The sequence below is a fragment of the Pelecanus crispus genome, chromosome 4 (assembly GCF_030463565.1).
Source record: "Pelecanus crispus isolate bPelCri1 chromosome 4, bPelCri1.pri, whole genome shotgun sequence".
Taxonomy (NCBI): Eukaryota; Metazoa; Chordata; class Aves; order Pelecaniformes; family Pelecanidae; genus Pelecanus; species Pelecanus crispus.
In genome coordinates, this window is record NC_134646.1 from 29,462,886 (window position 1) to 29,489,980 (window position 27,095).

The window sequence follows — 27,095 nt, forward strand, 5'->3', positions numbered from 1 at the left end:
GGCTATAGACCTCTTCACCGCCTAATAAATTGTGAGAAGGGATGTCTGGCATTGAAAAAAATGAATAGTTTATATATTTTATAGCAGTACCTGTCTAAGAAACGCCTCAGCAGTGCCTCTGCTAAGCAATACCTCAGCTAGCAGTTCTTAAACATAAAATCTATTCTAATATATATAAACATACATATTTCTACTAACTGACTGTAGGAATGCTTTGCATCATTTACAAATGAAGACACTCAAAAATCACTAGATAAAAGTGGAAAATAAAATATATTCTTTTTTAATTTATTTAACTTTTAAAAATGTATGGATAACACACAAAAGTTAAGCCACTTTAGTACCACTTCCTCCTTAAAATTTCTTCCTTTATATATAATATAAAATTATTAAGTTTTTATTTTCTCAGCCAAGCAACCACAGTCATCAGAAATTGATGAGAAACAGTAATTATACCACTGCTTATTACTATTCTAACCAAGGAAATCAAGCACCATTTCTGCTAGAAAGATGAGAATATAAACTAGTCGGTATACTGAAGCCCAACAACATTCACACTATCACAGCTAAGACTAATAAAAAATCCAGAGGAGCAGCAATGTAAGATATATAAAAGCTCTGCACTGCACAGATTGTTTGGTATATTTGAACAAAGTCTGCCTGTCACACACATGTGGATGGACAAATTGGGCTTAAGCAAATGCATATGAAGCTAAGACAGCAATAGTCACCTACTTGAGTCACTTCAGAGTGGGGTTAACAGTTTGCCTTTTCTGTTATCCTATTTTCCTAAGTCTTCCTACTCACAAACTCCACACAGAAAAATCTGCAATATTCCTACTGCATCCCATTCTACCTACAATGTAGGCACTGACAAGCAGAATTATTTCTCTGGACCTGTAACTGTGTGGGGAATTGAGAATGGAAGACACCAGTAATGCAAGTCACAAGGAACCAAAGCTCCTCAAAGTAGCTCAAAGGAACCGAGAAACGTGGGGACCCTTCATCTTTGCATGGACACTACCTATGAGAGCAAGGCACATACATACTCGTGTAATACTTCTGAGACAGAAGTTCTGCAGGTGCTGGAGCCATTATATACCCACAGCACAAAGCAAGCATTCAAAGAAGAGCAAACTCAGAGGGTACTGACATTGCAAGCAAATTCTCCTCAAGCCCAAAGACATAAAACTGTTTTGACAGTAACTAACACAGACACACCATAGCAAAAAGCTTAACCTACAGAGAAAAGTGTCGTCAGTCAGATCAATAGTATTATACAAATATAATCCTTAAAATGGGCGTTTCAGGTATAAGAGTGGGATTATTTTGAGGCCATTTGATGGGATTGTTTTATTTATATTAAACCACTTCCTGAGTAATCCAAACTGAAAAGACATGAAGCCAGAACAAGCATCTCTATAGTAAAAGAATTATATTGCAATTACATGGAAAAGTGTTTCTTACAACACAACAAAAAAGACTATATGTGAGTATAGGCGTATCCGTAACTGAGTATTCAGTAATTTCAAGGGGTATTTTTAATTACAAAATCCAAGAAAACCTGAGCTGGGATAGTAACCACAACCTCCATTGTGTACCTGCATAATAGTGAATATTGGCAGAAAAGTGCAATATAAATCGTCTGCAGTCACTAAAATCCGAGGATGGAAGATAAAGTATTCGATGGTTTTCAATTCATTTCCCCCCTTAAGTACAAAGGAGCTCAACATCCCTTGATAATCAACAGCTGTCGTAAAGCCCACTTCTTCTCTTGTATTGCAGCTTTATATAAAAATATAAACATGACGTATGCTTCTAATTTTACTCATGCAGCAGCCACTAGATGTCTTATGAATGGACTACAGACCACATTCCATCAGATTTGATTTCTTCATAAAGCTGTTTTGAGTTAATGACTAAAATATTACAGGGTTAGGGTTTTTTTTTTTAATTAATTATTACTGAGTTGAAAATACTTCAGAAAAGTAATTGCAAATAAATGAGTTGAGCACTATGCTCTGTCCCTCTCTGACACATAAAAAATTAAATCAAATGGGAAATTAATACAGTATGGAGCACTTGACTATGCAACGTATTTGTGATACAAAACTGAAAAAACATGCTAAACAAAGTGTCTTAAAATTTATTTCTTTGGCTTTGTGTACATTGCACAGTAGCAAATCTAACTGAAACATCTTAATAAAGAACATAAAATGAAAGCTGTGATTCTACTGAAGCTTTTGTTGCCCAGTTTTGACACATGACCTCAACAAGACTACTCCTACATTTAAACAAAGTACACACATGGTTGCAGTAGGGAAGACAAAGCTCTATAAGTCACTGTAAAATTAAATTTATTAAAGAAAAACAAAACCAAAAGGAAGTTTTCCTGTATCTTTTTAACTAACTTAAGAAATGACTGGTTTTTAAGCAAACATTTCCCTATGTTTCTATTAAAATGATGAACACCTTATGCAAAAGAAGTTCTACATTCATAAAACACCTTGAACTAAGTATGAGATATTACCTAATTATTAGAGATGAACTATTACCTAATTATGAGAGATGAACTTACACTTGCAGAACCTTCAGGAAAAAATATAGCACAAAATCTGCTCATCTCCCTGACAACAAAATCATGAACAGATACATTCATATAGACCTGCATGTTCTGAACTTGACACAAAACCAGGTGAAGCTTAATCTACAACCAACCAGCGTGTTCTGTGGGAAGTTACTGCAGTGATTTTCAGCCCTACTGCTTGCCGTTGCAACAGCTACAAACCAATCTTTAAACAAAATTTCTGACATTATGGCTTAAATAGGAGTTCAACATTCATAATCTCTGCCATATGTTCTACTTGCTCCCTACAAGCAAGAATCAACTGTGGCTGTAATCTTTATGCCACAGTTAAAAACAGAAATATGTAAAATGCATGTATTAACCATGAAACAAGAAAAAAATGGGGGATACAAACATAGAAAGAACAATCTAACCTTTGTTTACAAAGCAATTAAGATCCCAAAAGCCCAGAAAGCTTGACTGAAGGTATGATTTATTTTCTGCATCACATCTTATTTAACATCATCCAAAATAAGTTACAGAGAACTTAGAATTCCAATATTCACCAAGTGGGATCACAACTGGGCCAAAGCATCCAGTAACAAGCACAAGCAGAGGAATGTCAAATACGTGCTGCAGATAAGATGGAAAGTAATCCACTTGGCAGATGTTTTTTGAATAGCATAGAACATAGGATTAAGAACTCTTCTGTCTCAGCTTAAATTGGGGTTTTGTTTTTTGTTTTTTTTAGAGAAACAGATTATTTTAATTAAGAAATCATTTCCAGAGTTTCAATAAAAGATGAGAGTCTAGTGAAGAAATTATGGCAATGCTTCACAAAAACTGTACAGCAGTAGACTGTGCTCAGAAAATGCATTACAGAATATAGGGACAGTAACAGTTTTGGAAGATGTTTATCTACCCATTTATGTTTGCTTTCATATTTTAGATCAGGTAAAGCACATGAACAAAATTTATTTCTGTTGTGAAAATTCCTCAAAACTGATACCTGCCTAGCAGACTATGGTTACTTCACATAAATCTGAAATACATTTTGGGGACGACAAACCTGAATTACAAAGAATAAGCGTCTAGCAATGGGCAAGCATTGGAGAGCTCTAATGAAGATTTTTACTGTTTACATTTATATACTTTAAAAAAAAAATCACTAGAATCAACAATGGCTAATTTAAGAAAGCATGAAACATTCGCTTGATTTATTCATTAGTTCAAAACGCACCCACCTCCCTCAAAAACTAGTACCATCAACAAATGTTTTACATAGAAGTCCAAAACTATCTGACGTGCAGTCTATTACAAGCATGAGAGGTTCTGCAAACCTGGCGAAAAAATATGGAACAAAAAGTTATCACAATTTTAAGTGCCAGACTTATTTTCAAAGATTTTTGGCAAGTGGTGTGACTGAGAAAATAAAACCCTAAGTTTGAAGTGACTAACAAATCAAATTCCTTATATGGAAACTACCAGTCTGAAGTTAGACGATCTAGATGTAAAATCTGGGATTTGCTTCTACATTTCCTACACTTAAAGCATAGTGACATTTATTTTTGCTTACGTCGTTTGCTACAGAAACCACCGAAGAACACAAATAATTTCAGGATTAGCACACATAGAAAAGCTGTACAGCTACTTTATGGTTAAAGCAAAGGGCCAAACGAGCTACAAGTATAAATTCAGAAGCTGTTCAAGAGTAAACAGTCTTTCTTAACACTTGACTCTCAAAGTTACATATCAAAAAATAACTCTCATAGCCCCGGCTACAAGACTTTTCACGGTACTTGCTTACAGTTTTATATTTCCATTATAAATAGAAATGAAACATATCCATATACACTGATCCATAAACATAATTATTTTAAAGCATGTCATAAATATCTTAAAATACACTTTTATACTAAAAATAAGGTCTTGCTACTTGCTTACTATAACACCATACTGGTCAGTAACAAGTTTCTGGATTACAGGTAAATTAGGCCTGGAAATCCCACTCATTATTTTGGAAACCATTTACATTATTATCAGGATTCCATAGAGTCTTCAACAAGCAAGGCCTAAATTCTTAGGCTACAATTCTTAGGCTACGTGTTATTGTAGAGATAGATCTATAAATTCCAATACTAAGCAGCTGTGCATTTCAGACTAAGCCATTTACTGAATTTTCTAGGACTGCCCACATTTTCCTGAATCGTCCTCCTTCCCTTAACCTTTAAAGGTGAAAAAATGGGAGAGGAAAAATTATTCTAAAAACAGTTAAATTCCACACTCCAGCCCAGCCACAATATTCAGAGTCCAGCATGATAAAAATATATTAATTCTTACATTGCTATAAATCATACCTAAAGTTTAAATTTTATTTGAGGAGAAAAACATGGGTCATTGGCTAGTATAATAACATGGAAGCAGAGTTCAGGTTCTGGCTATTTCATATTTCTCTTGTGGACCTCCTCAGGCACACCAGCTAAGCCCAGGGCCTCGGCCGTATGTGGGTATTAGTGTTGTCCCATGTCCCAAGCCAGCTCTGAATTTTAACAACTGAGAAGCTGTAAACTAGATACAACAGCAATAGCAGCGACATAAACATCTACGATAAAATGATACAATTAAAAGTGACCCCACTTCCAGAAGAAACTTGTGAAAGAGAGCTATGTTGGAAAAGAACAACCAAGAAACAACCACCCTGAGACATTTTTAAGGTGCAGATAATTGAAGTATGTCAGAGGCTGCACAAACAAGGGGAAAAAACACAACTATTTGATTCTACAAAGCAAACAGGAAAAGAGATTAAGATGAATGTTACTAATGCTTTCTTGTGGTATTTTTTATTTTATTTTTAGTCTCAACGTATGCTAAAAGACTGAACATATTAATCCACTGCCTTCTGTTCTGCAGTCTCTTCCTCCTCCTCCCATTCAAAATCACTAACTAGTGCTAGGCCAAATCCAATCAAGATTTTCTGGAAAAACAGAAGTCAGTAATGAGAACTGGTGAAAGTGTACATCCCTGTGATTATATTTATTGAATATGTACAGACATATCTATGTAATTGTCTTGCAAACAATTGCAACTATCTGGATAAAGACAGAATGAAGACTTGATGCTATAATGCATATACTTGCTTCAAAAAAACAAACCCAAAAAAATAAAACCCCTTAGTATGATCTTGGGTTTCTTAATTTAATGATTTTAAGTGATCAGAGATGCAGTGATCTCAGCCAAATTATTTCAAAACTAGTCATACTGCTGAATTATTGTCAAAAGAAACAAAACAGCGTATTGGTTTATGTTAGTCCAGAGTTGGGCTCAAAACATTTTCACTGAGTTTGTGGGAAACAAATCTGACAGTAATGAGATGGTGAAATGAACAGACTGGTCGTACATCCTTCCAGATGTTCAATATTGGAAGTGAAGAAGGACTTGATATTAGAACTGAAATACCCACAAGTATCTGCTAAGTTCTACATCCTTATCTTTTCTTCCTTAGGAAATGAGTCTGGAAATGAACCAAGTGAAATCAAAGTACAATTCAATATATGGAGGAAGTGGCAGAATCAGACTCTTCTAGGAAGAACAGGGACAGATTCTCCAGGCAACAAGCTCTTCTGGGACAAGGACTCTAATTATGGGTACATTCAGTATTAAGCACTTAAGAAAGGATTCTAGTTCAGGTGGAAGCTAAACAAGTTATTAAATAATGCTTGAGTGCTACTGCTACCAGACCAAAAATGCAGCTTCCTCATATTGCAAAGCATTGATTTGATATCACCCTGGGGGCTCAATTAACACTTCTAATTCTGCGCACTCCCCCCCCTTTTTTGATATTTAACTTGTACTGAAAAGCTTTCATTTAGGTAACATTCTCTTTATCCGTAGCACTGTTTACAAGCCAAGTCAGATTTCAGGTGTCCTTTCACAGCTAGCATAGCAGTATCTAGGCACAAGTTCCAAATTGTGTGCTAATTTGTCACAGATACAGTAGCATGCCAATGTCTAATTCAGATCAGACTTTACTACAAAAAGACCTGGCAGTGAAACCATTGCTTCTGTTGAGAAACTTAAGTACTACAGAAATACAAACAACAGAAAAGGCCCTGGCCTTAGAACTCTGCAGACCAACAGATGCCTACTATGATCAGAAAGCTCAAAATAAGCAAATACTCACAAACTGGGAGTGAAGGAAGTCACACCAAAGCCACCCATGACTAAGGTCATGGTGACAGGACTGAGGCAGTCCCTCTTACTTACCTGGATTGTTCTGCAGCATTATACTGCAGAAGTACATTGCAGTGCTCATTTCAACAGAGGACACTTAAAAAAAAAGTCATGCCTTCAAGAAGACACATAGCACAAGAACAAACAGAATATAGAACTAAATGAATATCACTAAACAAACATTTTTCAGTGTTAGTACTGTTGCTTCACCCCTTTTTCCATTTTGCTAAATATGAAAGTAACATTTTTGCAAGGTCTGGAGGACACTATTCACAGCAGAATACTAACCAAAAAAATCAGTTTACTTCTCACTGCAGAACAAACTATGCTTTCCCTCTCACATTAAGAAGAAAAAGTTTGCTGATTTCAGAATCAAAGGAATTCACTTCCACTCAACAAGCAACATCAACACCTGTGAAGAGCCATCTTTGATGACACAGCAGCCTTCAAGCAAACTGTTAACTTCTGCTTTGGAAAATAAAAATTCTCCATTCTTCACACTACCAAGTGTACCTATTTTTAAAAAATCCACCAAAGTGTCTAGCCAGAGGATTTGAAAATGCACTCATCAAGAACGTGGAGGAATATAGATACTGCAATCTCTAAAGAGCAGTGGAAAAAAAAAATTCACTCACATTTGCAGCAATAATATGAAGCTTGTTAAAAGTAAAACCAGTAATTCTGTCTATTACAGTTGACAAGGTCTAAAGAATGTAAGTCAAAAAAAGCCCGAACCATCAATTTAAAATGTGAAAAACATTAGAAACTTATCCATATTAATGTAAAATTTGTCATTAAAGTCCACAAAATTTATCTTGCACAGCAAGTCTGGTTTCTCAAGCTTACCTATGTATATTTGATAACCCGGTTCATTTTTCAAGTTACTACTTCTGAACAAAGATTTAATTACATTCTTTTCCCTGTATGAGGGGAAATGAGCTACAAACACCAAATCCCTATTCACATTATTGAAACATGCATTTTGAGAACAGACAACACCTATATAAGTAGCTTCTGTTGATGATACCGGAACATAAGAATGATAAAGACAGGTATTAAAATTTCAAGCAAAATATACCAAATATTACTATAAAACACAACAGAAATATGAGGCATGAGTCAAGGTATTATATCTCCAAATTGCCTTATTTCTTGGACAAAATAAGCCTGTCACGCTGCAAGTAACAGCACCATGTTCTTTCCTAAAGATACCAGCTAGTTAAATCCCACTGAACTTGCACCGAAACATGTGAACCCATCCAGGATGCAGCATGAAATGCTAGCTCATAGAAGTCCATGACACATACCAATATTTCCTAATGTCTTTAACTGACGGAGGATAGGGAAAGGAAGCCAGTTTCCATATGGAGTCTTGAACGTCACATATACAGCCTAGAACCATTTACAACCTGAGCTAACTTTCAGTGCAGCCTTCAAAATATCAGGTACAAAGTCTAGGACAACAAGGAGTGTTTGTATAAAACAGAGAAGTTTTAAGAGTGCGTTTTTATTTTTTCCAGCACACTCTTCCTACCAAAGGAAAGACTGCAGAAAACATTCAGTGCAACTGAGAGCCAAGGTAAGAACTTTGTCCAGTTTAGCATTTCTTCATGGAAGCACTCAGAACAGTTTATACTGCTAAGAGGTATCTTAGTCTTTGGGGGTGAGGGCGTGTTGTTTTGTTTCTTATTTCTTGTCACTAAAAATGCAAGAACACAGGGAAGATCTGCAAATGGGATATTCAAAAACATTTTAGAAGATTTAAGAGCACTTCACCAATCAGACACATTAGAAAATTCCAGGTAGAGTGTGCTGATGGAACAACTAAATGAATACTATCTCAACTGGTCTACTCACAATACTTAAACAAGCAATTTAAACATCAACACAAAGACCAACAACTCCGTGAAAGATCTGCAAAAATTTTAAAGTAACCTCCTGGCGCAAACTGAAATAAAAGTGTCATACCTCTCTTATCTCTGGATCTTTAGATTGATGTTCCACAACAACAGGGGAAAAATTTTATTGCTTCAGATTAGGTTTGACTAATGTTAATATTGGGATTATTCTCCAATTCTTCTACACTTACAAGATAATTCTACAAACAGCTGAATTTCCTACTTGCCTTTGCTCTTCAATACTTTAAAAGTTTTTAAAGGATGTAAATTCCTTTTGATATTGCTATGGTAAGATGCCAGAAGTTTGACATGAGACATGCGCCAAAAATTAACTTTTCAGAAGCTATTCCAGACCATCTGGAGAAGATGCATTTCAAGTACAAAATAATTAATACCACCTTCACTAAACCACTAAACACACAGTAGTCTGGCCTTTCCTTTGTGCAATTAAAAGCTTTGAAAGTATCAGACTACTCAGAGGAGATTATGAATCACTCATAACAAAATAATTTTACTTTTTTTTTTTTTTTTTAAAAACACTTAGGTTTGGGGTTTTTCTTTTTAAACATAGCAGTGCTGTCTTTCTTGAAATTGCTGATTAGAACTTCAAATGCACAACTGTGGCCTAAGAACTCACTTTCAGGAAGAGCTAAAATGAAACTCCTGACATTATCCAGTGTGGAATTGTATCCAAATCAAGTAATACATCCATGGTTCTTAACATGGAAGTCTAAAAACAATGAAAGTGCAGATGGAAACCATAAGTAACTTCAACAGACAGAAAAAATCCTCCTTATCTCATATTTTGTCACAAATGATTTATGGATTGGAAACAAAATCTGCACCTCAAATCTGCAACAGATAAACATTGAGGGATGGAAAAAGAAGGTATATGCAGCCACTTGTACAATGCTTACCTTTAGGAGTACACACACCACCTGTGTTTCTAGCAGAAACTTTAGTTTCAAAGTATGTTTTATATACACAAGTCTATCACATTGCTTCGATGAAATATGTTGTGATTCATAAACTCCTCATAAAATGTCCATAAAGAGCTTACAGACATTCACTAATGCTACACAAAACTTGACAGTACCTCAACAGTGATATACTTTTTAGATAACAAGGCAGTTCCCCGCCCCCAACGTACAAAACTCTGACACTGCAGAAGAAGGTTGTTCAAAACATGTTTGCCTACATTTCTGAAGGAAACCGTCTAGTTTAAGAACCACAAAATAAACCTCCATGTTATTTATTATGATCATTTATGAATTGACAAAATCTAGGCAATCACAAACTCTGGAAACAATCAGTAGCCTTAGAAAGAACTCCTCAAATTAAATTAAATACTAAGTAAGAGAGATTCATAGTTTCAGTAATCCAGTAAAATAACAAACTGCAAACTGAGAACACAGGTTGAATTATTTTTCACAAATAATCTACAAATAAGCTACTGCGTTCTTCAAAGACCACTACAAAAAAGATAATGTAAATCATCTATGAAGTATTTCAACTTCCAGCAAATCCTCTCCTCCTTCCCTCCCAATGAATAACAAATAATGGTTTTAAAGAAATATCCCCAGAACAAAATATGAGTGAATGTCAATAAACTTGAGTGAGAAGGACATATACATTCTTTCAACATGTTTGCAGTATTTTGTTACCAAGGAAGAAGAGAAACACACAGGCTCAGTTTCAGTCATTCTCTGGGCTGCGCTCTCTTCGGTGTGCAAGCACAGTAACTATACCTTCCTTCTCATGTTTAGTTAATCTTCTGATCTTAACTTCTGTGTAATTTCTCAGTGCCTACATCTTCTTTTTTGGAAGCAAGATTACACCAGGAAGAGAAGTTGTGAGAGGTTCAATTAAGAGAAAGAATCTTTTTTGACTTGTTTCTGGGGACCATTTTCAAATATTTGCATAGGCTAGACAGCTCTTTCACATTCTGACTACTGCCCTCCCCTCCTAGTGAAGAAGGTCACATATTCTCATGTGCTCACAGTGCTGCTACCACAAAAAAAACATTACTGGTTAGTTGCTTAAAATTCACCTCTTTACATCCTTTCACTTGCCTACTTTTTTCTTCTATCATATCAAACAAGTTATTTCCCTTTCCTCTGAATTCCAGCCATAACCTATCCTTTAATGCTACCACCTTTTTCAGTTACCAAAATGTTGACCCTTGAGCTATGGCAGCATTTACTGATCAATTAAAAAAAAAAAAAAAAATTAAATCACTTGCACAATTCTTCTCGTGTTGTTCCATATGTGACAGGAAAAAATTCCCAGAAATTTCCATTGAGCTCCTCACTATCTTACAAATATCTTCCCAGCATTCTCCTTTATCCCAAAGGACACAAAACTCCAGCAAAAGAAGTTGAGCTGATCAACTTTCCCCCTATCAGTCCCTGCTCAGCTGTTATCTCTTTTCTTAGACTTGAAAACATTCAAGGCAGAAAGCATTACTCTGCTATGTGTTTATACAGCACCTAGCACAACAGACTCCGCAATTATTGCTTCTAGGTCCTAGTCCAATACAATGAGTGTGTCAACTGTTAAATCATCAACTCGAATTTGAAGGAAAAAGAAAAACTTTTAAATCACTTTTTCCAACAGGTGGTCCCAAATTTTGGGATTAGAGGTTACTGAGCTGAGAACTGCCACATGATTAAAAGCATCTTTCTCTTGGGTGACTTAGTTGCAGGGCACAGCTCCATCCATCCAGGTACAGTTTTTTATCCAAACAGATTTTGCTGCCCTCCTGTGGCCTGTGAAGATTTTAAGCTCCAAAAGTCACGCGCACACACACACCAGCGCGCTGGCGAAACAGCTAAGAAAAACTCTGATTCCACTCCGCTCAACCAGTTCACACTTTTGTCTTGAAAGACAGATTGCACAGCTCAACATGACACTTTGAAGACAGTAAAAAAGCCAAAATGCTGTTGCAGAGGTAACAAAGGCCTCCTGATGCCTCTGCTTGCAAGGACCACTTCGGCTTTGTAGCAGAAACACAGAGATCAGTCATGCTCACTTAACAGTTGAGCTGATAAACTTAGAACTCAGCTGTCCCTCAGTTGCAATGTGTAGAAAACAACACTGTAAGTGACCTATAAAAATACTGCAAAGGAAGGGAAAAAACCTAACTTTAAATCCTTGTGTTGATTATGCTACATAGCTATACGAATTATGAATCCCCATACTCTCAGATATGGCAAATGGATGACACATGAAATAGCTAAAGGACGCAAGCTATACAGTAGTTACACCCTATCATCGATGTAGTTGAGATTTAAGTCTAATGAGAAAACTTACAGAAAAATCTTCAAATAAGCAGTGAAGACGTTTTACAGCAAGAAATACGAGAATACTGAAGCAGGTTAAATATCTCTTTTAAAGACAATGCTGGTGCTACAAAAGATATATTTAAACTGTACAGCAACTAGAATACTATGACATTAGTATATTCTGGGAAAAAAGGATGAAGCCTAATGTCATCAACAATTTAACTTTTATCCAATAGCATATTCTGCATATTTGGAAACAAAGAAAGGCATTAACTCCCCCCCCTCCTAAATCTTTGTAATTAACACAAATATGCTAATGCATATGGAACTCATTACTACATTTGATTAAAATCTTTAGAAAGTTAAAACATATCTTTCAAAAAGGGAAATATTAGCCCCAATGAAGTAAAAGCAGTATTTTTATTTGCTTATGTGGAAATAGGACAGGATTTCTTTACACATATTTACAAGTTTTCAGATGGTATCCGAAGGTTTTTAAAGGAATTCATAGTCCAAAACTAGGCACATCATTACAAAAGCATGCTGAAAATCAGGTACATACAGATTTAAAACTGGACAAGGTATAAAAATGAATTTGCTGTAAGTTTGATCACTATATATACTCCATAGGAAAGTTCACATCTACTACTGCAAAGAGCAAACATCCTGAAATAGGCATTTCATTCTTCCTCATAGTGGCAGACGTAAAGTCTATTTTGACCTATTCAGAGGCAAGCAAGAGAAAATAAATGGAACATGAACAAAAAAGCCAGCATTCCTCCATCTAATTATCTGTTTATACTTTTGCTGAAGTTCTGAAACAGGCTGATTTTTTTGACAACCAGGGTTTTTTTGACAAACAGCTGCCATGAGGACCATCTGAGGGCCAGCAGTTCATGAATGGTCAGCATCTGTGTAATTCAGACTGGATGGCATATATGGAATCAGTTATTATGAAATGGCAACACTATAAACAGGACTCAGAAAAAAAAAAAAGTAGTTAAGTGGCTCCTCATACGTAGTTTCTAGGCAAAAAGGAGCAAGAAATGTGTCATATCACTGTCTTCCCTACAAAGTGTCACTTTGTACCACAGCATCACTCCTAAGTACACCTTACTGACCATTAAAGGAGATAAATTTCTATATACTCTGGCTTCCCCAGAAATAACCCTGCTGATGATTTCGAGACATGTTTAGAAGAAAATGTCTTTTTGGATCACATGAATCATCTCTCCCAGATTTTTGCTGGACATTGTCCCAAACCAAAATTGCTAGAATGCATCATCAATCCTTCTTTCCTCAATAGTAATCTTCCATAAAGAATGACCTGCACCTCCATGCTATGGAGTACTTAGCAGAAACTTGTTCTCTAAACTCTGGCTTAAAAGATAAATAATATAACTTTGGGGCTTTGCTATCCCATGAACAAGGAACACAGAAATATAGAACGGGCAAAAACAAGTAAACTCTACTACAGTGGTATCACAACAACAGGCCAGAGTTACTTAGCAGGCTATTTAATATTCATTAAAGGTTTCTGAGGAAGACACGGAAAATTAATTTAACAGTCCTGTTAGGAAAAAAAAAAAAAAAATCTGCTAGTCATCTATGAGTTGATGTTTTTGGTTTTTATGTCCTTCCAGATGTGTGAGAAATTTAGAGACAAAAAGGAAAAAAGCCCTACAGTCTAATGAATAAAACTACTTTTTCTATCTAGGGCAGATCACACTCAAATTCTGTCTATACAAAGCCAGCTTAAGGCCAGTGACTGCCAAGTGCAGACACTTTGTAAAAATTCACTCTGATTAATCAAGAACATGCTTTAATTTAACTGTCAGAATTAAGACTACTGTGAATTTACAAAACCAAATCATTAAGAATTGCCTTCAGTTCCCAAATCATAAATCACTAAAACGTTTCAACTGGCAAATTGCAGCATTTAATTTCAATTCTTTAGACATGTTCAGCAAACACAAACCACAATGGGACTAGAAAAAGCTTCCACTGAACTTTATATACTGTATTATATAAAACAAATCTCTCAGAAGCCCAATAAACTCACAATTAACAAGGACTTGTAACTTGTAAAACCATACCTCTAGGGATTAAATTTCATCAAAAACTGAGCTCCTGTTATAGAGGATATTCAATATGAAGAGCTAAGGTTTCAGTAATTCTCTGAGGGTTTACACTTATTCCACAAAGCAGGGGACTAAACCAAAGGTGACACTTTTCAGTATGATTATCAGCCGTATGGAAAGCCCATCAATCACCCTCACCATAATAATTTCTTACAGAACAGGCCAAGCACCAATGAGAATCTCTCCTAACTGAATCAAAATGCAGCTGTTAGAACTTGGTATTATTCTTTCTAGTATTATTTTCAGTAAGACACACTAGCAACTGCTGTTTTTTACTTTGCAGATTTTAAACATTTCAGAGGTTGTTAAGCATTGCATTTAGATCAAAACATCACTTAAAAAAATGCAACAGACTTCGAGCAAACATAAAGGTACCGAACTTGTATCCCTCATAATGCAGATGCACTGTTTTCATGAGGCATACAAACCTTCTACGTTTTCAAAAAGTATTTGTTTCAGTAAAACATTGTACCTAAAAATCAGGTTTACATACTAATTTAACTTAGTCATGTAACAGCTTTGCCTCCTGTCTCCAAATAGGCATCTTAAAAGTATAAGATAATGCATTCCCTTCCCTTGTTTAGTTTGGTAACCAAGACAATCACAAAAGAAAAATGGACGGAGAGCACAGTAATAGTAGGAACAGTATATATTGCCATGGACAAGTTACCTGGTTTGGGGGCATGCCTAATTTATTATTTCCAGTTACACATAAAGAATTTTTTGTCTAAAAATTAGTAATTGCACTCAAACTCCCATCAAAATTGTCCTCAGACCAACTATGCAATGCTATATCCCAGAACAATCAAAAGATCCAAAGAAGTCACGTACGAAATCTAAAGTTTTACAAGAATCCTCTTTTTAAGATAAGCCACATAAAAGAAGAGTGAAATCGCAGTAATAAGCTTCCATTTTCTTACACTTATCACCTCAAATATCAATGTTGTCTATATCAAGCCATGAGCATTTCCCTTTCTCTTTGTTACTGAAAATTACTTACTTCTCAAGAATTTATTAAGAATATGAGGCAACCTGGCTCCATTGCCATTACAGGTTTTCCAGATCTTGAATTGCAAAATACAATACAATCATAAATGTGGTTTAAACTTATTTAAATGAGTGCAGCAAAACTATAACTTTACGGAGAGGTTAATGAGAAGCAGCTTCAGTTGAGTTTCCCTTGGATTGTTACCCATGTGGCTTGCAGGCAAAGAGCTGTCTGATACGGAAAAATCAGTTGAAGAAGAAGGATGAGTTCCTGCTTCAGGATGCTTGAGATACTGAAATAGGCTACAAAACTATTAAAAAAAAAATCTTCAAAGTCTTTCAAAGAGTTCTGACAGGCTTGGAAGGGAAATAGAGAACTTTAAAGTGTTTTAACTCTTTTTGTTTTATAGAATAAATGACTGCCTGGATCTCATTTCAGAAACACTGTTGTTTTTCACATTTAAAGTAAAACCCGTAATTTGCATCTCTTGATTAGCAAAAATTTTAATAAAATGTCACATTCCCTAAAGCAGTTTTTATTTTTAAGCATCATGTATTCTCATCTCAGAAAGCATCTCTCAAATCTAAAATATTCCAAAGGTAATACGAATATAAAAAGCAGAACAAAGTAACTGTGACTCATCTTCACAAAATAATCCTAGAAGCAACTTGGATATATTGAATCAATCTTGACAACAATTTCAAATCAAATAACTCTGCATCTAATGAAGCATTTATTCCACAGTTATTGTGTTAGTTCTGTTAGCAATTACAAACAATTTAAAAGTTTGTGACTCTGGGTCCATATTAAAGTTGGTTAAAAGATACTGACATCATTTAATGCTGTTTTCCTTCAATGTTGTGAAAAAAAATGCTGCAACCATTAAAAAAAAATCAGTAATCTCTAATCATGTGAAGTTAGAGAATGGTTGATAGTAATTTGATATAAGGGTAGAACCCATGAAATCAACACTATGTCCAAAACACAGGGAACTCATTGGAAGCCAGGCTTTTCAATGGCTGATAGATCAAATCAAGAATCTCATCATAGCTCATTGATGTCTCCTTCCTTGCACTAAAGCTAATTTTGTATATGAAAAATAAGGGCTGAAAATTTTTCAAAATGTTTTTCTGCCAAGTTAAGAAGTCTCTGTATCTTCACTGTTGAGAGGCCATTCTACACTGAAGTATCTTTTACTTAATATCAGTTCTGGAAGCTGAAGCTAACACTGATCCTCCAGGATTGTTGTCTGGTATACCACTAAGACTGCTTAATCAAAACGTCAGTTAATTCCACAGAACTATAACACTTTGTTCTGTGCTACTGTTATTGTGCTAGCCTGTGTTACTTAAAGGTTCTTAAGTTTTGAAGATGTTTCTAAACTAAAATTGTAGACATTGTTTTATTCTTGTTGGTCCACCTGAGCTCTTTTTAAAAACTGCTGCCCTTCGTAACTTATTCTTTCACTTTAGAATATCTAATTTACAGTTTAATCTCCATTCTGGATAAATAAAATTTTACTGTGAACCCACAACTCTTCCTTCAACCAGGTACCTTTTAAACATTATTATTATTCCATGAATCATTCTGCTTGATGCATGCAATTATGAATTTAGCTTATAGCCAGAATCAGGCAGGAGACAGGTATAGATGATCATATTGTCTACCTAGCTTTAAAATGCACTAATTGATGAGTTTAAAGAGTGTTACTAATTTAAAGAAACAGAGTAGAGAGGCATTTGTTACTAGATTAGTATTTCAGATCCCATCCAGATAAAAGATAATAGAGTTTTTGGGCAAGGTAGGGGGGTAGGAGGAGCTGGGGAGAGTTTGGGGACCTGAGAAGTCATTTTACAAAACAACATCTTATTAAATAGGTAAATGAATTTTAAAAATAGCCTCACAACTACTTGTATATTTAGTCTTCAAAGAAAGACCAGAGGTTTTATCTCAACTGTAGACAAATTAGCTGATGCCTTAATTCCTAAGTTATGCACACTGGAAATCAAGACTAGAGATCAATCTGAACAGTGACATTGGTCAAACCTGATGAACAGGCATCACGGGGAAACTTGTTTTGATTGTGTTAATTTGTCATTTGATAAAGGAACTGCAACTCCTAAACCAGACTATATTTGTATTGTTAATCTGTCAAATGGAAAAAACTTACATTAATGTCTCACAGAAAGCAGACAAGGAAGTAAAACTATTAAAATAAATTCCTCTGCATACTTCATTTACAAATACTTTCTCAAAGTCTAATGCAAATTTCTTACAAAATGTCCTATAAAGTCAGTGTTTATGGACAGAGAAAGAAAAGAGAGTAGGTATGGAGAGAGAGTATGCAGAGTAGCAAACCACTGACACAGTACTCAGTATTTGCAAAGCACTTATGCTGAATGAACTCAGTCCTTGAGAGCTGACCCAAGAGGACAAACCAAATGGCCTTGGAATAATATACACAAATGGGATCTCCAAGGTCACTGGTTGTCCAACTATAAAAACATTTTTGAGATCCCCATCCCAGAAAATTTTTATTTAGCAGATTCATTTTTGCCAATGAAGGAAAAAACCCTTTTGCCTTCTTAAGATATTTTAACAATTCCAGTGCAACAAAGCGTCAGCCAAATATCTGTGATGCATTTTTCTTTCTGCCAGAAAGACATGTATTACAGTAACCCTATGTTACATTGGACAACAGGTTAAAAACAAAACCTGGTTTGCAAATAATTAATGCCACAAAGAAAATGTGAGCATTAGTCCTATACAACAATTGTGGAGCACAAAGATCCTTCTGGAGGGAAGCAAGTTTCACTGCCTTGCATTTTCAATTATGTGTTTTTAAAGAACATGACATTGTGACAAACAGTTCCGCTACAGACATCGAGAGCTGCTTTTTTTTTAGTGAAACACATAAAGATAGTGGAAATTTCCATCTCTCCATATTCTTAATTCGCAAGCAATTTGTTTAAAAATAATTTTAAGAAAATTTTCTGTTCTTCATCTGGCCATACATATTGTGATGTCAATTCTCAAAGCCACATACTAGATTTACTTGTAGTTTTTTCTCATACTCAAATGACTTGAGACAACCATTCATCAGAAATTATGTTCAAACAGTGTCACTTGTATTTTTTCCAAATAAAACAATATCCCAATCACAAAAATGTAGCATTTCCTTTTGGGAAAAAATTATCACCACTACCAAACATACAGAAAGGTGACACAGTAGGAAGAGCTTCATCCTCATGTCACTATTCTTTCTGTAATTCAGACAAGCTCCCTATTTCTAATGTGAACATTCTATACTCTATATGTACATAAATAACTGCATATGGCACCTTTAGCAAGATTTATATTTATGCATATGTTAAAATACTCGTATTATTAAAAGAAGGCCTCTCAAAACCAGAGAAAGCACTGAAGATGAAATTCTCAGCTGAAATAAATTATTTAGGAAAAGACAACATAAAGGCAACATTTTAAATATTATATACCTGTATTTCCTGTATTCTGCTTCTCCCCCCCCCCCAAAAAAAAACATTTACTGTATATTATGAATTATTCTGTGGCTTAAAAATCAAGGTAACAAATCTCTTCTCAACAACCATTTAAAGGACAACCTTATCCCTGAATAGTAGCTGTTAAGCTTTCCAAATTTTGTCTTGTTTTGAAAGCTAAGCATTCTAAAAATCTAGCAACTTTCTCAAAAGTCTGAAGACTTGAATGGAAACAAGGGGCAAGTATCAATCTGGGTATCATTTTATTCAGGCTAACCTTTCTGTGACAGTTTTATATAGTCATTTAATTTGGCCATCAACTTGCTACTGACCACAAAGCAAGCATAAATCAAACAAACTTGATCAGAGTCATTCTGAACTTCAGCCAGGCAGGTATGCATAGCCTTGCAATGGATTAACACCCTTTCTTACACCTGTGCACTGGACACAGAAGATGTGAAAGGCCTTTTTCTGTATTCGCTTTTTTTAAATTCATACATGGAAAATTTCACCTCCTCAAGTCAAACACTCGTCCAAATCAATCCAATACGAGGAATCAATCGATTTCTTACGAGGAATAACGAAACATATAAAATACTTGACATGCTTCATTGGGAGCTGTGTTGATACACAATCCATTAAAATGCACTTGTTTAGGAAAAATTTACCCTATGAATAGGACCAGCTACAAAGTTAAAGGGCTACATGTCTTCCATTAATTGGTAAGAGCAAGCTGCACTTATAAAATGCATTCATGTATTTTGATCTAGCTTTATTTATTTGCCTACATTTTTTAAACTAACTCCCTCCACCTCAACTCTTCAGGGATTCTGTAATTGAATCATCTATCTCCTACTGTGCATGCACCCCTAGTTTTTATTGTAGTGATCTTTCCACATTCACCCAACAGTAAGTTGTATTTCAGCAAGAGGAGCTCTTTTCTCTATAATTTCTACTATAATTCCTTCATTTAAGAAAAAATATTTTTATGAGGAAGAGGGCATTACTCACAAGCCTACAGAATGTAGATTACTACTTGCTACATTCATTCTGTAAGCAGTTTCACACTTTGTAAACAACAGTATAAATTTGTCCACAGCTAACCACTACCTTTGTAAGTAAATACCGTCGTATGCACACTCGGTCAGTCTAGCTGGTAATGTCAGAATGAGATACCACAAACAAAGCACTTTTCTTCTTTTAAGTACTTCCCGCTTAACAAGTATTTCAACTTAGAGAAAAAGTAAGGGTTTGTGAGACTGTGGGTCAGTTATTTCTCATTCTTGAATTTCACAATTGGGTAAAAGGTTTAAATAAATAAAAAGCTGTTTTAAAGCAAAAAAAGCTTCCTGTTAAAAAACATAACCTTTCTCCCTTTTTTTGTTTCACAGTGAACACAATGCTTGATGAAAAAATGACAGTACCAAAGACTTACATCCCCATATATTGTCAGAATAATAAAGCAGCAACAGGGGTTATCACTCCCCACCCCCACATACACACACTTTCCCCCTCCCCTTAACGTGCTTTGGGTGAGCCTAAAGGAAGCACCTCTAACCATAACCAGTCAAACTGATCTCGATAGCCACAAAGCCTGTGCTGCTAGCAAGAAATTAACCTGAAGACAAGGAATGGTTTCATGCACACAGAGCACCAGGAACACAATCAAAGACTCCAGGGTTGACTAAAGTTCTAAAAAGGATAAAAACATTCTTTCTACTGCTAATATGAACTGCAGAACCACAGAAAAGACGCCCCATTTCTTTGCTCGTCACAAATCTAATTAAATACAGCCTCCCCTTTCCCAGACCCCTCATTTAATCAGCAGTAGCACAATATTTCCATTCAGCATTCTTATTTCAACAAGCCCCTCTTCCCAAAAATTCAGCCACCACCTTGTCAGGGAAAAAATGAAGATTTTCTATGCTGACATACATTATGTGATTACTTCCCCGCACTGCTGATGCAAGTATCTCACTTTCCTTCGCTCTCACATTGTCACCACATACACGTTTATATTCTGACCTGCCAACCTGTTCTTTTAGCATCTGTATTTATTTACAACTGTATCTCCCTTTACTTCTATGGAAAGCTCAACACAACCAAGCACTGAGCTTGGTTAGGACCTCTGGGTTGTGTCTACTGCTGACTGAAGTATTTATTGCAAATATTGTAAGTATTTCATTAAATACTTTAATGGCTTACAAGCTTCCAGTATTCATCCCTAATATAACTTAGAAATACTACATTTTCTTTTGGGATTTTGCACAAATTAATTTTTCAATATCAAGAGATGCATTTAGCCAGACAGACTTGGTTTGTGTGCCTGGGGGTAAGTCTTTATACACTATGTGATTTGGAAGAAACAACAAAATCCAAAGGGGTTTTGGCTTCTGTATTTAATAGACAATATCAACATATTTCTGATCTAAACATAGATTTGGAAAACAAGCTTAGAAAAAATACAGTTGAAGTACTGGCCAAATTTTTATATAGTAAACTACAATAGAAACCAGCATTTACAGTACATTTTAAAATAAATGAATTATTTGGTGTTAAATGCCTTCTGAAAACAAGTTTGTAACAACCCAACCACTACAATATCCTAGAATATCAACAGTTATAGAGGCACTAAGATACTGTATTTTGGGATATTTTGCAATGTTTCAAATACAGTCCAGATGCTCACAAAGCCTTACAGATTCACACATGTCTCAAGGCTGATACACACAACTTGAGAAGCCAAGTATTTTAGAAGTAATTGACATAATGGCAGGAATTTTAAAAGCTGGAGGATATCTAAAATGTAAACATGCCTCCATTTTGGGTCAATCAAATACCTTTTAAAAATTGCATCAGGACTAGAACTAACAGCTCTTTATCTCATTCTGCTTCAGAAATATGACTAAGCAAATGAAATGCAAATCATGATGTTCTTTTTTGCAACAGTAAATAACCCCTACCAAAAAAACTGAATGAACCAAAATGTATAATCTAAATAATACATTAGAACTGCAATCATCAGTAATTCTTTTCTGTACTAAATAGCTGTGACAGCAAGGTGGTCTAATTAGATTTACAGACTGAACAATTCAATCCAAGAACTTCCACATACATATAACAAAAACTCTGAGTTATCTAATCTGAGATAGAGCAAAGAAAGTATATCACGTATGCTATTAAATTAAGATTTGACAGCAAACTAAATTTACTGTGGATAAAAAACAAAGTGATTTTTAACTGAAACATTCTCTACTTCATTCCAACTGCTATGAACATTAGTAAGAAGAAATGTTTTTGCCAGTTATAGGGGTAATCTGTTTGAAAGCTTGAATTGCATTACTCAAATCCAGTTTAAAACCCTGTCAGATTCAGTGACTATTTTCTTAGTGTGCCAGGTAGGATTTAGTAGCAAAATATTGAGAATTCAATCCATAAAACAATGATTAGGCCATACTAGCAAAAGAATCAGGAAACAGAGAACAGTACCACTAGAACAGCTGAGCTAAGCATGCAGATGTATCCAACTGAAAAGCAAAATCAATTCTTGTATCACGAAATTTCTTTTTGTCCTGTGTGACTCTGTAGCTCCTGGACTAAAAGCACAACCATTTGGAGCTTCCCTAAATCAGAAAATGGCATCAGCATCACTGTGATCTTGGGTGAAGGAAGGTGAAATCTCTCTCGGCACCTTGTTGAGCTAGCAAATGTTCCCAAAAATTGAACTGAAAATGGATTGCAGATATCAACGTCATTAGTAGCAATTTCAGCAAACGTGAAAAGAGAGAGCAAGCACACATGCAGGCAGGAAGCAGCAGGAGTTCATTTTTCTCCCAGTCAAACCAAGTCCAAGAGACGCCTTCCAGCACAAAAATATACATTCATTATGCGGTTTTATACATTATGCATCTTTCTCAAAATTTTCTTTCAAATATAAGAAAAGAGATAGTATGAACTAAAACTTACAGCCAAAAACCTGAGCACTGGAAATAGCCAAAATGTTTATTCACTTCCAACAAAATATTGGAACTTGTCACAGAAATTCAACGCATATAATCCTCCCTGAGCATTTCAGCAGTCAGACTACAGAGCTATTTTAACATAAGAAGCATATCCAAAACAGGCACATAAAGCCTGAAGAAGCATTATGTAATGTTGACAAATGCAAACCCAAGTTTGGAGTTTTTTTTTTTACTTCCATGCTAAAGGAAAGAAAGGATCAATCATTAAAGCAGGGTGTGCAACTTCTCAGTAAAGAGTTCTCTCAGGACAAAACCAGGGGAAAACAATTCACGCTAGAAGGATGGATACTTTACATAAAACTAAAATCTACTCATGGTCACATGAGGGTTCTGTCACGGCTTTGTGAACTACACACAGACCCAAAACAGAGGAAACCAACTTCAAATTTGATCTTATTTTTATAGCCTGCATACTGTAGATGGGAATACATGCTTGTATTCACACAGTTAGATATTTAAAAAAAAAAAAAAACCAACAACCAAGAACGAGTATTTTGTGTAAGTGCCTATAGCTCTTCAGTGATTACTATTATATCCTGTGAGGAATTTCACATATTGATCATTGAAGAGCATCTATACGTTGCACGTATATTTCTGTATTTTTTAAATCAGAAGTTCCTATGCCACTGAGGCTAGACTGACTCCAGTATCTAAGTTATCTTATTTACATAAAAGAACACAAATTTTTTTATTCCCCATAGAAAGGAGTTACCGTCCACTAACTTCTTACTGTCTGGTAGTATGTATAAGAGCTTTTAGAGGAAACTCTGCTGTGTGGTGGAAGAGGTAGTCAATATTCATAACACCAATGAAAACAACAAACATTGTGATAAATCAGTTTTTCCTCTGTAGAACTATAGCCGCTAGGCAACAGACTGCCCTGCAATCCAGCAAACCAAACTTTGCTAATGAACATTATTTTCATCAGAATAAAATCAGTGGCTGCTGCTTTGGGGAGACACAGTCCATGTACAACATTCATGCCGATTATATTAACATCATGTAGTCAGAATTTATTATTCTAGAGATGAAGAAAAGTTCAGGAAAATGGGAAACAGTGGGGGAAAAATATGGTTCAGGAACCAAGGTCAAGCTTTTATTCCCAGTTTGGTCATTAGCTGTTGATGACCTGAGGGAAGTCATCTCACCATGTGTCCCAAACAGGCTGAATTTTAAAAACACATTTAAAACTGCTTACCTGTTTTACAGAGCTCTGAAATACATTGAAAAGTGACATATTTTCCTATGAAACAGTTTCATAACTTCACCAGGAGAAAGCACTGCTAAATACATACACACATACATAAAAACCCTTACCTTCTCCAGGACTGACTGCAGATGGTAGATTGGTCCAGTCCAGGGTCCAGTTGGGGCATGGATGAGGAGAAAACTTTGCTTCAATACCATTTTCCTATGTGAAAGGGGGGAAAAAATTAAGGCCCACTGAAGTTGGTAGCAAAATTCCCACTGAATTTAACGGCATCAGATCAAACTGCAACACTTTCAGCCTAACTGAAACTGAACAGGTAGCTGACTCTACATTAAATGGATTCAAATTACGTATTTCTCTCATTTTCACAAGAAAGCCCTGTTAATTTTCTTTAGGAAATGCTGTCAGTCTCTATGCAAAAAATACTGAGAGTTACGGAACACGATGGAGAGTTTTCTCGAACAAAACTCATCAGGGTTCCCAGATGTTCAAAGCTAATCAAATAGCAAAAAACCAACAGAAACGATAAAATAAGGAAGCCAAACATGAAAGCAATGGGGTTTTGTCATCTTTTATATAAGTATCTTTTAAAGAGGAATACAATATTGCATTTCAAACAAAAAGTTACTTCGATTATTCAGAATTATTGATAGGGCTTCCAGCAGTCCTATCTTTGCTCAATTCCTGAACTGATCAAATATCATTAACAGAACAAAAAAGTAAAATCACTTCTAAGTTAATGCACATCAGACAGAAGGCAGGCAAAACGTAATAAACCGTTCAAGGCTGTCAGACTTAGCTTCTGCAATTCTAATAAATTTCACCTATTCCAAATCAAGCAGGATATATTAATATTAAAAATAACTCATTAAAAAACTTAAATTACCATTAACTTAGTCATAGTTGGCCTTGGACCACCTATGAAATGACTGTCTTCATTTTCCTCTTCTAATTCATCAGGAACTGGAGAGAGGTCTTGCATATCTTCCTCCGAAGCAGACATCAACTCTGGAAGCTGGAGAAGCTCCATATTGCATTTGCCAGCAGCTTTCTTAACTCCAGGTACTTTTTGAACTCTTTGATACCAACGGGATATCAGAGGCAAATTTACCAGATTTTTGCCTTGTTTTTTGCTGGAAACCTAGAAAAATAAAACAGAAAGGTTACTTGCTACTGTAAATTTCTTCCTACAAGCCACAAGAAGGCAAGAACTACAGAAGCGATCTGGGCTCCATGCTGAGCACGCTTACTCATAGCATGATGCTAATGCAAAAAGCTACCTAGTTAAGAGCTCAGGCCTGCAGGTGGAATTGCCAGTTGGCCATTTAGACTTTATCTGCAATTCTCATTTGCTTAATAGGATGAAAAGGTTTACATGACCAATTTTAATCCTAATTTCAATCAGTAACAGGAAAACACAATTTAAATAATATTCTTAATTATCTGTTATTTCCTAACAAGGCAATAATTCATTTTGGTTGGTAATCACAAAAAAAACCAAAACAAAACAAACAAAAAAAAAACCCAAAAAACAACCACCCCACCAAAACAAACCACAACAGTAATTTGCAACAAATACTGAACTCTAAGCAAGACATTATGGTACCTGAATGCTCTTCCTTCCTACAGGCACCCTGCAGCCCTTAAAAGCTCATCCACTGACAGCAGTTTTGCCCGCAACTGCAAGCCTGAAATACCTTTGAATATGTGGTAACAGCAAAATGGGCACAGGCATACATTGTCCCTGGTCTTTATTGAAGTCTTTGCACTACATCTGTGACTTTTTTTTTTTTTACTAGTACTGAATCCAAAACCTTTTTTTTTTAAAAATCATATATTTACTCAAACTTTTTTTACCATCTTAACTTCATAACTTTCATATTACAAATGGTAACTAGTGTATTTCTTTTCTGAATTAAGTGTATATGATGGTGAGATGAAGTGGCCTTCAATAGAAATTAGAATTTTAAGTGAAAAAAAAAAAAATTCTTAAGTAAGAATACAATGCACATATTACAAAAAAAGATACCCAAATCACAAATTTCACATGAAGATCAGCTAATTTTAAAAAGGATGCATTTGGTGAACTGAAGTAATTTTTGTTCAGCTTCCCAAACGTTTTTAAACAGTGAAGATCATCCTCTTACAGGAGAGGTTGTGATGGCTCCATCCTTAGAGACACTCAAAACCTGACTGGATACAATCCTGGGCAACCAGCTCTAGTTGACCCTGCTCTGAGCAAGGGGGTTAGACAAGATGATCTCCAGAGGTGCCCTCCAACCTCAACTATTCCAACCTCATCTATTCTGTGATGCTGTGCCTGCTTTAAGCAGAAAATGAAAAATCAAGATTACAGAAAAAGGCAGAAAAGACCAGGCAAAAACAGTGTTCCTCCGCATAATCTGTCCTCAGTGTGGAAATCGAAATTGGTAAAGAACACTTGAAATGACACGAAATTTCAAGCAGTTTTCTTGCATGCTGTGTTTTAATGCTCTTGGGGTAATCACAAGTAATTAGTAATAGCTAAAGGAGAATAAACTGTGTAATTTTAGTATCTAATTCAATATCCTAATAGTAACACAGGCAGAAATACATTAATTCAGTTAAGGAAGAAGTATTTTGGAAAGCAAGTCTAAGAGGCACTGTTACACTTGATAACAAGTGTTCTAAATTGTATTTCAAAAAGTGAATAGTGGGTTTCTCCCAGATGGAGAATGGAGCTTTTGTTATTCTTCTATTAATTTTAAAGTTACAACTAATAGAAAGCATAACAAAGGTAACCTCAGAAAGATAACAGAAATGGAATGAGGTAATGAAAAACAACTCTTCAGCTTCATTATCTTACTTTTGGTAATTACAATTACAATCAGCTAGTGAGGTCTCCTCATATTTATTGTACAATACTTTCCAGACACATACCCATTGAAGACCTCATTATTATTCACACGCTAAAGCAAAGTGGAAGTGCAACTATAATGATTTTTTTAAACACAACCCAGGAAGTCCAGTTATGTGAGTGATAAATAACATCTTAACACAGAATTAAACTCTGGCACTCCCATCAATAAGAGCATTTCAACCCACTGCCTGCAAGAAGCTTTCAGATGCAAGTTACTAAATTTGGATGATAACTGTAGGAATCAAGGTATGATGGCTTAGAAAACTGATCATTCACCAGAGACCAGAAATAAAGCAACATTACCCCAGAGCTCTTATAAGTTACATAAAAATGAAACTGAAAGCCAGTTTTTTAGGA

The 27,095-nt window shown here is 35.4% G+C and overlaps 1 protein-coding gene across 1 annotated transcript in view; it reads right to left on the bottom strand.

The window, feature by feature from the left end:
• Positions 1-27,095, bottom strand: part of GSTCD (glutathione S-transferase C-terminal domain containing) — a 67,083-nt gene that overhangs the window by 33,800 nt on the left and 6,188 nt on the right. Inside the window, exons 3-4 of the mRNA XM_075709358.1 lie at positions 24,726-24,980; positions 23,947-24,040 (exon numbers count right to left, since the gene is read on the bottom strand). Of these exons, the coding sequence (XP_075565473.1) occupies positions 23,947-24,040; positions 24,726-24,980 (349 nt within the window). The remainder of the gene's footprint in view (positions 1-23,946; positions 24,041-24,725; positions 24,981-27,095) is intronic.